The sequence below is a fragment of the Saccostrea cucullata genome, unplaced genomic scaffold (assembly GCF_032062105.1).
Source record: "Saccostrea cucullata isolate Sc308-1 unplaced genomic scaffold, CSIRO_AGI_Scuc_v1 ctg502, whole genome shotgun sequence".
Lineage (NCBI taxonomy): Eukaryota > Metazoa > Mollusca > Bivalvia > Ostreida > Ostreidae > Saccostrea > Saccostrea cuccullata.
The window spans coordinates 736,562-753,907 of record NW_026937360.1 but is presented as its reverse complement, the minus strand read 5'-3'; the positions used below and the strand labels follow the sequence as shown (position 1 = coordinate 753,907).

The 17,346-nt window shown below is 34.4% G+C and overlaps 2 protein-coding genes across 2 annotated transcripts; one reads left to right on the top strand and one right to left on the bottom strand.

Moving 5' to 3' along the window:
* The first annotated feature begins 8,392 nt into the window (after positions 1-8,392).
* LOC134248066 (uncharacterized) lies at positions 8,393-14,983 on the top strand. Its single transcript, XM_062730493.1, has 4 exons — positions 8,393-8,461; positions 8,595-8,656; positions 9,951-10,358; positions 10,750-14,983. Exons 2-4 carry the CDS (start codon positions 8,611-8,613, stop codon positions 13,299-13,301), a joined length of 3,006 nt encoding a protein of 1,001 aa, XP_062586477.1. The 5' UTR covers positions 8,393-8,461; positions 8,595-8,610; the 3' UTR covers positions 13,302-14,983.
* A 26-nt stretch (positions 14,984-15,009) lies between these two features.
* LOC134248044 (uncharacterized) lies at positions 15,010-15,798 on the bottom strand. Its single transcript, XM_062730465.1, has one exon. The coding sequence runs from the start codon at positions 15,796-15,798 to the stop codon at positions 15,010-15,012; it is 789 nt and encodes a 262-aa protein (XP_062586449.1).
* Between the last annotated feature and the right edge of the window lie 1,548 nt (positions 15,799-17,346).

Sequence of the window (17,346 nt, the reverse complement as noted above, 5' to 3'; positions counted from 1 at the left end):
AAAACTTTGATTCTCCATTGTGGCCCCGCCCAATCACCCGGGGTCAGGATTAGAACAATTTAAAATCTACACTACCCCAGCATGCTTCCATATAAGTTTCAGCTTTTCTGGCCAAGTGGTTCTTAAGAAGATTTTCAAAGATTGTCCAATATATTTCTATGTAAAACTTTGATTATCCATTGTGGCCCCGCCCTAACCCCCCGGGGTCATGATTTGAACAATTTAGAATCTACACTACCCCAGGATGCTTCCACATTAGTTTCAGCTTTTCTGGCCCAGTGGTTCTTGAGAATAAAATTTTTCAAAGATTTCTCCTAAATATTTCTATGTAAATTTTTGATTACCCATTGTGGCCCACCCTACCCTTGGGGGTCATGATTAGAACAATTTAGAATCTACACTACCCCAGGATGCTTCTACATAAGTTTCAGCTTTTCTGGCCCAGTGGTTCTTGAGAAGAAGATTTTCAAAGATTTTTCTATATATATTTATGTAAAACTTTAATTCCCCATTGTGGCCCTGCCCTACCCCAGGGGGTCATGATTTGAACAATTTAGAATCTACACTACCCAAGGAAGCTTCCACATAAGTTTCAGCTTTTCTGGCCAAGTGGTTATTAAGAACAAGATTTTCAAAGATTTTTCCTATATTTTTCTATGTAAAACTTTGATTCCCCATTGTGGCCCCGCCCTTCCCCCGGGGGTCATGATTTGAACAATTCAGAATCTACACTACCCAAGAATGCTTTCACATAAGTTTCAGCTTTTCTGGCCCAGTGATTATTAAGAAGAAGATTTTCAAAGATTTTTCCTATATATTTCTTTGTAAAACTTTGATTCCCCATTGTGGCCCCGCCCTATCCCCCGGGGTCATGATTTTAACAATTTAGAATCTACACTACCTGAGGATGATTCCACATAAGTTTCAGCTTTTCTGGCCCAGTGGTTCTTGAGAAGAAGATTTTTAAATATTTTTCCTATATATTGCTATGTAAAACTTTGATTATCCATTGTGGCCCTCCCTATCCCTGGGGGTCATGATTTTTACAATTTAGAATCTACAGTACCTCAGGATGCTTTCACATAAGTTTCAGCTTTTCTGGCCCAGTGGTTCTTGAGAAAAAGATTTTTTAATGACCCCACCCTATTTTTGTCTTTTCTTGATTATCTCCCCTTGTGAAGGGATTTGGCCCTTTATTTTAACAATTTAAATTTCCCTTTACCCAAGGATGCTTTGTACCAAGTTTGGTCAAAATTGGCCCCGTGGTTCTTGAGAAGAAATCGAAAATGTGAAAAGTTTACAGACGGACAGACGGACGGACGACGGACACAATGTGATCAGAAAAGCTCACTTGAGCCTTCGGCTCAGGTGAGCTAAAAATGCCAATAATTTTTCTCTAAATCATGATTATCTCCCCTTGGAAAAGGGCGTGGCCCTTCATTTGAACAAACTTGAATCCCCTTCACCCAAGGATACTTTGTGCCAAGTTTGGTTGAAATTGGCCCAGTGGTTCTTGAGAAGAAGATGAAAATGTGAAAAGTTTTCGACAACGACAACAACGACAATGACAATGACGACAGATGACGGACGAATTTTGATCAGAAAAGCTCACTTAAGCCTTCGGCTCAGGTGAGCTAAAAAAACATATAATTTTTTTTGCCATGCAAAAAAGGTCTAACTTGTCCACCTCTTACACTTGTTAGCAAATTTTGATCATGTACGTTGATACAAATAGTATTTACATATAAATTCACTCAGTGGACACAAATTGGACAGAGAATTCAAATCTTTCTGTCAAGTTTATCATATGTTTATAATTCATACAAACACCAGAAAAGCAACTTAACTTGGTGTATATATCAGAGTATATAACCCTGCATTAACTGATTCTCACATTTTTTCTTCAAATTCCTCATTGTTTCAAACATTTTTTTTCATTTTCATTTTGGTGCTACTGCTTTGTATTTGATATTTATTAAAAATATGCACATAACCATTGTCGGGACCCACCGGTTATCTCTCCATTACACTGCATTTAATTAAATGTACATTGTAGTGTAATGGAGGGAAAACCCATGAGTTCCGACACTGGTACATTATAATATTTATACATCCATGCAGGAGATTTTCAATTCTCCCAAATGTAGCCTCACCTGAGCAAAATTGTTAATTAAAACAAATTTAAACTAATTTTACTATATCATGTATATACACCCTTAAAGAATGCTTAGTACATATTTTATTAAACACTGACATGCATTCATAATTATTATCGTGGCCCAGCTGGCCTAGATGTCTTTAGTTTTCTTCCAATTTTTTCCCTTTATTTTCACGTAAAAAATCCTGTCTACGGAGTAAAATAAAATCTATATTGAAAAACAAAATCCAGAATTTTTTTTTTTTTTTTTTTCATTTTCTTTAAATTTCCCTTTGCCTCTTTGACATTTCATAACACAGCAGTGACATGGGATCGGCTAGTGTGATGTCATACTTGAGAGGATGAACATGATGAGATTTGAGATTAATAAAGTTGTAAACATTAATTTTAACACCGTATCTGGAGAGACTTTGGCAGTTTTAGTATCAATTACATGTGGGATAGTACTGTTATTTACTCTTTTTATAACAGCTAGGCCATGGAATATTTTTCATACCATATTCATGGATGGAAAGAGAACTACGGAGAAAAACTGCCATACTCCGAACTAGTCTATGGAGAAAATCAAGATTTAATTTCTATATACTTCTGTTACATACATCTTTCACAATGTGACAAAATATGAAGCTGATTGATAAATGTATTCTAGCTTTAAAACTTTAATTTAATAAAAATATTATTTAATTCAATAACAAAAAAAAATATATATATATATCTTAAAAATGGTTCAGTGTTTCTTGTTTTTACATGATTATTTGAAATTATGAGAATTATAAGAATACTTTATTAATTATGGATTACATATCCACTGAGAAAGTGAATGTGAAACCAAATCTAGGTGATGATACGTATATATTTCCATTTCTAATTTTTCTCTCTGCGATAACTCTTTGAAAGTTAGCAGTGTTAATTTCTTGATAATTTTACCGGAATGTAAATTAGGCAGGTCAATAGGTCAGGAGCTGAGGAGGCCTAATATGCATGCAAATCTCGTGCGCATCTGTCTCTGAGTCTGACGCTAAGGAAGCCAAATATGCATGAAAATTTCTTGCGGCTGCCATTGTGTTTGACGTCAGTGGGCGAGGACTATTGAAATTGGCATGGGAATCCTCGTGTAATTTAAATCCTTGTCTACATTCTTAAAATATAAATCTACAATTTTAATTCACAATGAAATGGAAATATAAGGAATCACTGTCTAGTTAGTATAGTATGCCAGGGACATCAACAATAGTGGGAATACTATACTAACTAGACAGTGATTCCTTAAATACACGTATAATGATTATATGAATTTATATCTCAAGAATTATGGATTAATTTACAAGCTTGACTGTTTAATGTAGATCAAATAAGTACATTTCATGTATATATTTAAGGCAACAATTAAGGTTATTTACAATGGGAAAGCCTGGGTCATTTAAAATTCAATGGGCAGCTTTAACATTGAAAGTTCAAGGCTAATTCACAAAAATAAGAAACAAATTTACAGGACTGTGTAAACTGTGACCTGGATTCTTGAGTGGTCAACAGTGGTCTAAACCAGCAACTCTGTCAGAGTGGGGTACATGTATGCTGAACTGCTACATTTCAGCCCAATTTTAGTGAATTGAATTGTTATATGAGAAATGGTATCATTGCCTCACTGTGCATATGAAAGGGCATATCAATCCAATAATAAACACCTTGCTATAATTACACATAAAAAACTGTTACATGGCAGTGTTTTCCCTTTCTTTCTGTTTCACAGTAAAAGGTTAGAGATCAGTTGTAACAGGCTTTGAACAAAATCTCTGTGGACCTAACAACAATTAATTTTTTTTTTACTTTTTTTGTTTTGAAGCGGCATTTTTGTCAACTGAAGCGGTCAATTTGGCCAGTAGCCGGTTCTTAGGGAAAACACTGCAGGTATTATTATTTTAGAGTAAAAGATATACATTTTGAACAAAATTCTTATTATAATCATGGAAATCAATAATTACATACACTAACAGTACTGAAATAGTTTTTTTTTTTCCTTTTTGTAAAACCTGGGCTATAATTATGCATCATATGTTCTAGCTGTTACATGCAAGCTTGGGATTCTATAGGATTGATGCTATTAATATAAGTATAAATTATGTTTTCATTATTATATTTTCCTACATCAATATCAATACTATGGATTCCATAGCTTTTGATTTTATTACATGTACTATTGTCTGATGTTTTAACCAGGGCATATACGTGAATTGTAATCTTTCAAGTCCATTTATAGAGCAAACATTAAACTCAGCTGCAATAAACCATTCTCTTTCATACAAGCATTACCTATGTGGCAAATAATTATGTTTTCTCGCTCATTCAAATTACCTTGCAATGTGGTTCATTAAAAAATTAGATTTATATGTCTTTCTAAAAAGTTTAAGCTTTTATCGTTTTTATGTTTTTAGTTGAAATTTGTGTTTATATTAATTAACATTTACTAGAAATAAATAGGGCAAAGTGTCATTGTATTTTGGAAAAACAATAATTATCATTGTCTATTTTGACTTTGGTATACCTTATTTATGAGGTCATTTGTTTATAACCTTAACATATAAATGAATTCTAAAGTAATGTGTGTTTCCCAAACATTTGCACTCAACATCAAGATATTGCAATAGCATTATATTTGCCAAAATACAATCAAAATACATGTGTATATACAAGTGCAATAGTGTTTTGTTTTTTTTTAAAAATATATTTTCTATATTTTTCATTAAACATGTTAAGAGGTTAAAAATCATTGATTATTACCAAATTTGCTTTAGCACTTTTGGACAGGTAATAATCAATGAGTTTTGCTTTAGCACTTAAAAAAATTCTTAGCATTTGAAAATTAAAGCACTTAAATAACCAAGATAACCAGCATTTCATAAATAAGAAATTGACAGATGTACAAAATAGAAGCAGATGCTACTAGAATGTTGAAGGTGGGGGTGGTTATATCAAATAAAATTTTAAGAAAATTAATAATCCATAAGTAAGTGTAAATTTTAAACTGTAAATTTAGTGAAAAAAGACCCAACCCCCCCAAAAATAAATAAATAAATGAGAGAATAAAGTAACTCCAGTTCCTTTTATGTCACATCTTCCCTAGCCAATGGTTTCTGATATGTTACTCTCCTTATGAAGAGAGCAGCATATCAGAAAGTCCCTTGGCTAGCAATGATATTTATACGAAAGAAAAAGGATGAAGGCAGTTAAAGTATGTGCAGTAATATGTATATCGTTAGGCATATAATCCCTATTAACTGCCCCTACCCCTGTAAGTGCCCCCCTGAGGTCTTTTTCAATTGTCAGGAAATACCTGTAAGGGCCCCCTGTAAGCAACTTAAAATCAACTAGAATCGTATCAAAAAAATGAAGAAAGTGAAAATGAAATTTGTCTATCATCCAATTTCTCAGTGGAAAATGAACAATTTAGCATAATTTGGGTGGATTATCTTCACTTTAAGTAAAGTTAGACATTATCTTAGTTGTTTCTTGTATTTATTTTTATTTTCAAATGATTTTTTGAAGCTAAAATATGACATTAAATATCATAAAGAGAACACCAAAATATTATAGTTGCAGCTAACTGTAAAGCTTCACGTTACGTCACGATCTATTTGACAGCTGCGCTCAAGGTAAATTGTACATGCCTCCTAACCGCAAGCTATACGACTGGAACTTTCTTCTTATCCCTGATTGGTTGCTCATGCAACAGACTATTTCCATGTCAATGTTGATGATCTAGCTGAGTTGACCAATCACGTGAATTGTTTACGCTGGATGCATCTGATGAAAAAGATCGTGACGTAACGTGAAACTTTACAGTTAGCTGCAAACTATAATAACCGCCCCCTTTTTGCAATTTTCTAGATGCCCGGGGCGGTTAATAGGGATTATAAGCTATTATAGGTAGGTTGGCATTCAATACTCTCTTGACCCCCCTTCCAAAAAAAGATCTAGTTATTATAAGAATCCTTTCTCATCAGGGAGGGGAACTGAAGATGAAGAACAATCAATCATTATCATGACTAAAATAAACAGGGGAAATAACTCTAATTTAATGCATTTACAACAAACAATCCAGAGAGTTCTGAACGTCAACATGGCGTGTAAATTTAAAGCGAGAAAAAATACTGAAAAAATGATTTTTTTCCTTATATTAATTGGATTACTTTTTACAATAAGAGCCCATATACAATCTCAAAAGGGCTTGTATTGAATTATTTGGTACTTTTTTTTCCAGTGCAACCCCTTTTATATTCTTAAAAATCATTTTGGAGCGGATCAGCTCTGATTTGCTACACTGCAACTATATGGGACGCATTCTAACTGTGGTGAGGGCTTGTCCGGCAACACAATTAGACTGCCTATTAAATATGTTCTGACACAAAAATATAAAATATCTAGCTCTATATTTATTTGAAATGAAAATCCAAAGAGTATGGAAATTTTAAGTTTAAAAATTGAGTAAATCAAACTTTGCATTTCTACATTATATGAAAAATGTAAAAGGCATATATAATATGTTTAAAATGTCCTTTGAACACAATTAAAATCTAATAGTGATATGCAATTATACCACTGCCTATTAAATGATGTTTGACACATGCGATCTCACTTATATTTTTTCAGCAAAAATAGCCTGTGCGAAGTTTAATTTGAGTAAATCAATTAGTACTACATGAAAAATATACTTTTAATATTTTTAAAATGTCTAACATGTCAAAATCTGATAGTGATATGCAATTATAGCGAGCGCAGCGAGTGTCGATAGTCACTGCGATCTCTTAAAGCAATGCCTGTGCGAAGAGAAAATCGGACTACTGCACATTCATTCGACAGAATTTTTTGTCGCAGTAATTTGGACCCACAAAGCATCACTTATTAAAGCTACGTTCTTGCGAGAATAGCACCAAAGTTCAACTTAAAGTAAACATGCCCTGGTTTAATGGATAAATATTGAAGATAAATAGTAAATGAAACGTTCTTCATATACTTTCAGCAATGTTCAGGCTTCGTTTTGGAAATGTTACTAAAATTACATATGACGTCATGTGACGTCTGAGTCTAGACGCACCAAATGTCACATGCAGTTTGACGAGCCCGATCTAAATTATAACAAAATAAATAGATCTATCTGCGCTCGCCATAACGGTTGCATCGTCAACATATTATTGAAGACATGTTTAGTTAGACAATGAAAAGTATCATATGGGAGGTTCTGTACATCATGTACATGTAATTTACATAACTTTCACATCTTTCAGAAGGGAAGCCTTCAGTTGTACACAAGTCTGAATGGTTTTGAAAAGTGTACAGATTAAATCTCATCAGTTGTTCATCTAAGAACATATTGAATGTCTAAGGCGACTGGTTATACATCTAAATCATATGTCTGACATTTGAACTTATTCATCAATTTGGGTCAAATATAGCACAATCACTTGATTAAGCTATATAGCTTTAAAAAGCTATATAGCTTTATTAAGCTATTCAAAATAGCTTCATAAAGCTATTTATATGCAATTTTTCACAAAAACGATTAAAAATAAAATGTGATAATTTTTAATGTCTGTTGAATAGTTTTAAGCAAAATATGAATTTCCATTGTTTGAGTAACTGTGTGTGCATAACAATCAGTGATGTTTATCCATTATTTTGGCATTCCAGCAATTTCACAAATAATTTTCTCTCTCACATGTTAATTAATCAAAACATGTCATCAACATGTTGAAAAAATAACACATTTGATCTTACAAAATAGCTTAATCAAGCTATTCTGAATAGTATATAGCTAAATCAAGCTATATAGCTTAATCAAGTTAAAAATAAAATGGATAATTTTTAATGTCTTGTAACAAACCTGGTTTCGTCATAACAATCAGCCATTATTTTGGCAAAATTTCACAAATAAGTAAATTAATCAAAACATGTCATCAACAAGATCTAAATCAGTGTAATGTAGATACAGCGCATGCGCATTTTTTGGCATGATAGTAGATTGTACGTTTAAGAATTCGATATGACGAAGGCATATTCTATATTCTTGTAAGCATTCTACATTGTCTGATTAAAAAAAAATAAATTATTCAAGAAAAGCAGTTTTTTATTAGGGAAGATAACAGAAATATTTTTCCACAATCAGTTCAAATGAGAAAGAAAACATTTAAAGGATCCAGAAAAAATCTATTTATAGCATTTGGGTTTTCCTGCTTTGGTGTGTGGAATGGAAAAGATTTTACAGTTTTAGGTTAGTTGAAAACAGTGCCATAACGGTTGTATGCATGTGTAAGTGTTAATCAGAAATTACGGCGTATAAAGTTGAATCAGAATGGCAGTTTTGGTTTGATCAGTGCATCAGTCGATGCTTAAATAAAATACAATTATACATGTTTACAACATTGTTGCATATTTGTTGCAGGAGCTGAGGCAAAAGAATGAGTGGAAATATTGTATTCACAACAGCTGATTATGAAGACAGTGGTATACTTTAAATGCCTCTATTTCCTAAATTCAATACAATAATGGTTTTCTCAAATGTTTGCATGTGATGTAACAAATGTTTGCATGTGATAACTTTCAGTTTCAGCTATTATCGATAAATCAGTGTTTAAGGATTGGTTCATTGGTGTTTGAATTAAAGGCGAAAGAGAATAAGTTTTTGGATATTAAACCTAAATTCTAATGCAATTGTTTTGTAAAACACGTTTTAATTGGTTAATGCACTGATGTTTGAAGCAGTAAAACGAACATTAACGAGAGTGAAAGCTTTTCGTTGTGACGTCATAATAGAGCGACATAAAAACGCAATGCTCTATGACGTAGTTCATATTAATCCAAGATTCCTCTGACTCTTAACCCCCGCTTTTATATTGTGACTTGTGCAGGGGAGATTTAAGCACAAGTCACAATATACAAGCAGGGATTAGAGTCAGAGAAATCTCGGATTAATTTCATTTAAGGAAACTCAATAAAATTAGACGTAAACAACTAACTAAATGCATGGATTGCATTAGAATGGGAATAACTAATCTTCCAGTTTGGTATTTGCGACCGTTAATGCTGATTTAACGAATCGCAAACATACCGCGTCGCCGGTAAAACTCAGTTTGCGACCGTTAAATCAGCATTAATGGTCGCAAATACCAAGTTAGAAGTTATTCCCTAAATCATGAACAAAATAACATATGAAAATGGCGTAATTAAATAGTTGTTATATACTTATAGTTTGGGCTTTGAATATCAGAGTAGCAGAGTTGATAGTGATGCAGCCCTTGGTCCCCTGTTCGATTGCCTGCCCAGCCCTAATTTCTTTCATGTCACAGATTTGGTGCCATTGCTCACCCCTTGATTTGGAAAATGTATGTGAAGTCCTACAATGGGCAATTTAGAACTGGTGTCTTCAAAATGCAAAGACAATTTTAAGAGCAAGGAATGTAATGGTTTTGGTTGCATGTAGGTATGAGCTATAGGTATACATGTAGCAGATCAGCAGAGTACCTGACTATAGTTATGCAAGAGTCCCGGATTAGATTTCCAGTACAATTGTACATTTCCTCAATTCCTGTTACATGTAGTCAACTTCTCATAAGGCTGGGTTCTGATAAAATTTAATATAAACAGCAAATATGTATTGTACCTTGGGCCAACAAATACGTAATTTAATATGTATAGAAGCTATAATTATATATTTTTTATATTAAATAAGACATAGACACCTGTTATTAAATTTCTTTAATAAACTATCATAATGAATGGCACTTAATTGTACCTTTAGATGATGAGGATTTTGATGATGTGGAGGAATATGAGGACAATATGGAAACATTTTCCTCAACTCCTGCAACAATAGCAACACCAACAGGCACTGCAGCAACTCCAACAAACAGCACAGTTGTGCAACCAAATGTGGCTACCCAGTCAGCCTCTGCTTCAGGGTTTCCAGGGCAAGGACTTTTATCCCAAACTTTGCAGACATTAAGCAATGTTGTGCAACATGGTGCCCAAATGCTTCAAAGACAGCAACCACCTACTGCACAGGATGATGATAATGATGATGATGTCATTTTGGTAGATGAACCAAATCCTCCCCAAACAAGACAGGGTGGGCAAGAGTTTGTTCCCCTTCATCGTCCACCAGTAGAGCTTGAGAGTACCAATTATTTGAGTGAGGAACAGTTAAACTGTAAGTTTATGCCATATTAGTGTTAATTTTGTGATCATGAAATTAGTTCACACAAATTCCATCATTTAGATGTTGCTTCAGCAAGTAGTTTAGTATAAAAATTATTTTATCTTCAGTGTTACTCAAATGATCAAGACATGCTGAAGTAGTTAAAGGTGGTAAAATATTTTCATGTCACCATGTACATGGTAACTAAAGTCAAGTAGAGAAGTTTTTGACTCAGTATTACTATGTATACATGTACCTATAAATATAGTTAATATAATTTTTATATGATAAATTTTCAGTATTTTAATAGTGTTATACCGGTAGAATAATGACAAAATTTTAACAATTTTAAGATAAAAGAAATTATGCATTTATGTTCAATATTTGTACTTTTTGTTTTCAGTATGGCATGATTTTTTCAATGTTAATCCAATAAACTCGGAGGAATTCTTTGTGGAGTATGGTGCATACTACTCAGCCAGAAGAACCCTATGGAATCGAGGTTGGGTCACCATCACAGGTTTCCCTGGTGATGGAAAGAAATCCCTAGCTGAGCATCTTCTCATAAAGTTTGTTAAGAAACCCGAGAAACTTGTTCCAAGACCAGAGATGAGACACAGAAATGAGTGGGAAAGAACAGCATTAGATGAAGAAGGCAGAGAACAATACACTGTTGTGATCGTCAACTCTTATGAAGAATGGAGACGCAAAGTTAATCCTAGCAAAAAACAGTGTGTGCTGATAGATAAGATATTTGGTCCCGCAACATACACTGTATCAAAGGTTGAAGAGTGGATAAACCATCTTGATGAAGTTCTTGAAACTGCTGTCCAAAATAGACCCAACACTTTAGTTATCATCACATTTCAAAAGCATCAACTGGAGAAAATTCACCCAAGAGTAACACTATGTCCTTTGTTTCAAACAAAACATGTGATTGATCTATCATTAGATAAGTACAAGCCTGGGAATTATGACAGGATGAAGATTCTAGAAGGTTGCTGTGGAGGAAAGCATGGCTTATCTTACAGAGAACAGGATGAGATTGAGAAAGCTAATAACAACTCGTACGCCTACCATAGCCGACTCTACGCAGGTGTCAAAAGTTTCCATATGGAAGGACAGCAGTATTTCAAAAACCCTGAAAAATCAGTGGAAACTGTGCTTCAGAAAGTATATAGTTTTGATAAAATTATTTACTACACTCTGGCATGTGTGGGGTTGTTGGATGGAAAGATTGAACTGGATAAAGAGAGGTTTGAAGATTATACAGATTTTCAGCAAAATATATTTAGACAACTTAGAACGGCTTTAAGTGTTCCAGATGATATGAGTTTGGAAAAGATGAGGTACGCATGTACTCTTCTTTCAGGAGTGTTTCTGGAACCAGTTCAGTTGCATCATTGGAAATTCTGCCATGAAAGAATGTTCTACTTTGTGACTGATTCAGTATTTAGAAAAATTCCTCAAAAAATTCTGGAAATCTGTAGTTTAGATTTTTTGAATGAACGCATTAGAACATCTAGTTACTTCACAATTACCATGGAATCTAACCTGAGTGTTTGGAATAAAGACTATAGTTCACTGAGCCAAAGACTTGTTTTTGAAATTTTGAAAGGCAATGTCAGACTTATAGCATCACACCCAAGTCTGTGTGATGTGAGATTTGGAGAAGCTTTTGTCAAATTCATGGGGGAAATGGGAAATCTGCAACCTGTCCTTCAGCAAAGGGGAGAATATAATCGTACCTTTTTCTTTTGGGTTTGCTACTATGGACAAGACCAAACCATCAAGCATTTAATAAAACATGATGATTTTAAAGACTTCAAACAACATGAGTGGTTCAAAGAAGAGTTGGGCATCTCTCTGTTTGCAGCTTGCTATGGGAATGGCATGAATTACGGAAGACTTGTAAAAATGCTGATAGAAGAAGGAGCTTCATTGACTGCAAGTGACCCAATACAAGATGAAGATTTTCTTGTTCTATATGGACAAGAAATATTTGATTTGGTTAGGAAGCGCAGAGCCCCACTGCTTCATGTTGCAGCAGTGTATGGGTCACATGATACAATGCAAGCTTTGATAGAGAAAGGTGTAAATGTGAATGAGAAGACAGAAGATGGATTTACAGTTTATCATAGAGCTGCCAGAAATCCAGATGATGGAGCACTTAGAGCCCTTTTAAAGTCAAAACCAGACATCAATTCTATTAAAAGTGCAACTGGAAGCTTGCCAATTCACGAAGCCATACGATGTGCGGGAGAAAGTGCAACACGTCAGCTACACTGGAGCGGAAGTGACATCAAAGACAATTACAAAATGGATGATGGTAGGTCAATGCTAGCTGCAGCAACTGGTGTTGGGGTAGAAGGAATTGTCAGGACTATTACGAATGCAATGACAAAGCCAAAGCCCGAAGGATGCCAAGATAACTGGCCACCTTTACATACTGCCTGTGCCTTTGGAAATATTGAACTAGTAAAGACTTTGCTTGAAAGAGATATACCTGTTAATGCAAAAGGCCTTGGTGGATGGACTGCACTTCATTTTGCAGTACTTTTCAATCAACCGAGAATAATAAGCATGTTACTAGACAAAAATGCAGATGTCAATTGCCAAGCAGAAGACAAGAAAACCCCTCTGCACATCGCAGCAGAAAATGGTTATTGGCATCTGGTCGATTTTCTGTTGGATAAAAAGGCCACTCCAGAAAATACCACAAAAGAGGGTGACTTTGCAATAACATCAGCAGCTTTGAACGGTCACATAGAAATAGTGAAAACATTGATCGAAGAAGGGATAGAACTTGAGTTTCCAAAGGAAAGGGAGGAAGATCCACATGAAAGAGAGCGTATGTACCGAATGATGATGATGCATGCACGAGAGCGCGAGAGAGAGCGAGACAACAGGATGAAAATGCGAAACATGAAAGATTTCAAGGATATGAAAAAATAGTGGTGTCCCTAAAGAAATCTTTGTCTTTTCTTAATGAAAATACAATTTTTGAAATACCAATGCTGCACAGTTGTTATGATGAGAGAGCAAGGACGAAAGGCGAGAATCTACTATCAGGGGTAAAGAACAAGGGCCGATAACATCATCTGCATGGACGTTTAGACTTTCATTTGTTGGTTACATGTACATGTAGTTGTCGACTGACTTAGCTTGGACTTCCGTGAAGCAGTCTCCTCATGTATTCCTAATGCCAATAATATGGACCTGATTCTTGTAAACAGGCAGCAGCAGTTGACCGGTCATTCTTTATGCTTATAAATATTCTTAATATTCAAGGACGCTGAATTTATTTTAGTTTTATTGTATACTTTAAACAAAAATCATTCGTTGTTATAATCTTTAAAATTTTATATTGTTTTACACGTGGAACTGAAAATGAACTTTAAAAAATTCTGAAAATCGGCAAACAATATCTGTGCACACCCCTTATTCTCCAGAAGACTGGATTTTTCTTAATTATTATACGCCACGCAACAAGTTGCATGAGGCACAATGTTTTTGACCCGTCAGTTAGTCAGTCAGAGTGTCAGTCCGTCAGTCCTGTTTTTTTTGTCAGCGCAACCAGGGATGGGGTAATCGTAATCAGCTGTAATCGATTACAGTTTGCCAAGTAATCATGAGTAATCAATAATCGCCCATTTTTCTGATTACAAGTAATCGTAATTTAATCGATTACTCTGAAAAAAATCCTGTAATCATGATTATACTTTTTGATTACTTTATGATTACAATTATTAAAACAAAGTTCATGAAATAATGATTTTTTAATAATATTCAGTGAGCAAAAGTTATTATAAAATTATAAGCTATTTTAGTTAGGTGTCTCTTCTAATGCTTCCAGAAATGTTAAAATCAGGTCCATTGTCCAGAAAATGAGTAAATTCTATCAGTTTCTAGCTATATTCAGTAGTAATTTCAAAATACTTTAGCAATTGGTCATTTTGACTTGATATATGTATAATTAAACTGGAAGAAAATTACTACAGGGTCGTTTTAAAGTTTGGTTGTTTTTGGTTTCAATCAATTATAACATTATGAAATGCAACATTTTGTTTTCCCTATAAAAAATATTTTTTAATAAACATGTTTTTTTTAAAATATCAGATATTCCTTTATTGAGATGTGTATTCTAAAATTTACTTTGTTTGATTTTCAGTGTACATAAAAAGATATGTGAATTAATTAGTAATAAAACACCAGTAAAGCTTGGTCAGCTTGGGGTATAACAATTATTGAACTAATTGCATGCTTGCCCAGTCAATGTGTTAATTCTTGTAAAAACAATAGTAATTGGCAGCTTAATGAAAAGCTCATCACTCATCAAGAAGGTCAATTACTTGTTTAACAGAACCTCAATCGAATCCCTTCATGCATAACTATAATTATGTCCAGCTTAGCTTGATAAATAAATTATCTTTATTTCTAACTCAATAACACAGAAATTTTATTACTTGTATTAAAGATAGAAAGCATGAACTTGATAAATCTTATACATCTGTGTAAAGAAATGTACCACCAAACTTTGTGTTGGTTCTACCTTCAAAATATAAATGATATTTAAAAAGAGAAGACTTAAAAAAAATTCTGTTGTCCTTGAACATTAAACAGAAAAAAAAACTTAATCTTCTTCTTCTTTTCGTTCGCCTCATCACACTCGAGTCCTAGTCTCCTCTACAAATCTGGTGGTCTTCTGTAGGGCGGCTTCCACTGGTCCATAAAGCTTCTCTTGTAGCGTTGTTGGTGTTTGCCATGTGTTGTTTCTCAGTGCCTGGTGTATTCTGCAGTGTTGTAGTAGGTGTTTTGTATTCTGCTCAGCTTCTCCACATATACACATCGGTGATGTTATGACTTTCATGACTCTATGCAGATGTTGGTTGAGTCTGTTGTGTCCTGTCCTAAGTCTGAAGATGGTCGTCTGCTCAGGTCTAGCCAGTTGGTGATAGCTGTCTTGTTGCTGAGGGGTTCTGTGTAGTGATGTGATGATGGTTTTCATCTCTGAGAAGCTTACTTGGTTTTCATATTGCTGTTGTTTGGCTCCCTCCTTTGCTATCAGATCAGCATTTTCGTTTCCCTTGATTCCGCAGTGAGATGGTATCCATTGTAATGCTGTTTGAAGGCTTTCGATGTTGTGTAGATCTTGTTCAAGTTCGGGGAGTTTATTGTTAATGGCTTGCAATACAGATAGGGCATCTGTCAGGAATACTACACTTGTTGTTTTATTGGCCTTGTCTCTGATGGAGCGTACTGCATGGGTGATGGCTTCTTCTTCGGCTTTGTAGTTGGAACAATGAAGGCCTGTTGGTATTGCCTCTGACTGTTTTTCTCCGTTAGGGTATTCGATGTAGATACCCGCTCCTCCTTCTGTTGTTGCATTTTTGGCTGATCCGTCTGTATAAACTCTAATCCAAGATGTTGAGGGATACTGTTCTTCTATCATACTGATTGTGAACGTTTTTTGACCAAATCTGATTGTTCGTGTTTAGCAGTGATTTGTGGGACTGAGGTGTGTATGGTGACATTTCCAGTTTTCTCTGCACAGAGGCTAGCTGTAAGTGTGAGCTCTATTGGATTAACTAGTTTTGGCAGAACGTCCTGATATTTTCGCTGTAGTGCCTGAGTCTCAAAGGCAAAACTAGACCTTTTGAGTCTACCAGAGGATAGTTGTTTCATTTAACTTAATGTAATCTTAAGCAATCATAAGTAATCATGATTACATGAAGGAAAAGTAATCAGTTGTAATTAATTACTTTAAAAAATGTCTGTATTCAGCTTGTAATCAATTACTTTTCAAATCCAAAGTAATTTTAATTTAATCGATTACTTTTGAAAGTAATCGACCCCATCCTCTTAAACCGCTGCACAGAATTTTATCAAACTTTGCAGATATTTAGGACACAATGTGTAGATGTGCATATTACCAGGAAATTCCGATTCCTTTATTTTTCCGGGAATTTCCGCACATTTTAACTTAGATTTTTGGCCATACCTTGAATATAGAGATGAACAGTTTGTCAGCGCAACTCCTCTTAAACCGCTGCACAGAATTTCATCAATCTTTGCAGATATTTAGGACACAATGTGTAGATGTGCGTATTAGCAGGAAATTCCGATTCCTTTATTTTTCCGGGAATTTCCCCACTTTTCAACTTAGATTTTTGGCCATACCTTGAATATAAAGATAAACAGTTTGTCAGCGCAACTCCTCTTAAACCACTGCACAGAATTTCGTCAAATTTCGCAGATATTTAGGAAACAATGTGTAGATGTGCATATAAGGGGAAATTTGGATTCCTTTATTTTTTCCGGGATTTTCAGCACTTTGAGTTTTGGGGGAGCGTGGGGTATGTGAGCTTGCTCATTTTTTCTTTCATTGTTGAAGTATAGAATGTCTTTTTCCAGAGATGTTTATTTCTTTAATTATTACCCAAAGACATTTTCCTGAAATATATACATGCACTTCTTTGTGATCACTATATGGAGACAGAGGTGCAGCGTATTTTTGTTTTTTTACTGTTTTTTGACAAGCTAATTTGAAAAAAAAACCCAGACAAACAAACAATAAATTTTAAAAACACCTAATTTTTTCAAAAAATTTGCAGCATGGTATTGTTAACTTATCCCAACATCATTTCAATGCATAAAAGAGACATCGTCTCGAAGTTCCCTATCTCATAGATCTCTCTGAAGTCCTATTATTAAGGAATTGGATTTTTGATTGTATTGTTTTTGATCATATCAACCTATAGTTAAATTAACGCAGTTATTATACAAGTACTCGGAAAAAAAAAACATCATACATGTTATTGTATTTCAACCCGCTTCGTTGTAACATTCCAGCAAAATTCGAGTATATGAGGGTTGGCGGCCATTTCTAAATACACAGGTACATGTATATTTGTTGATAAAAAAGTATACATGACATCATACAGTCTCGACTACTGAGATTATTTCAGTCCATAATCACATAAAGTAAAATCTCCGTCCC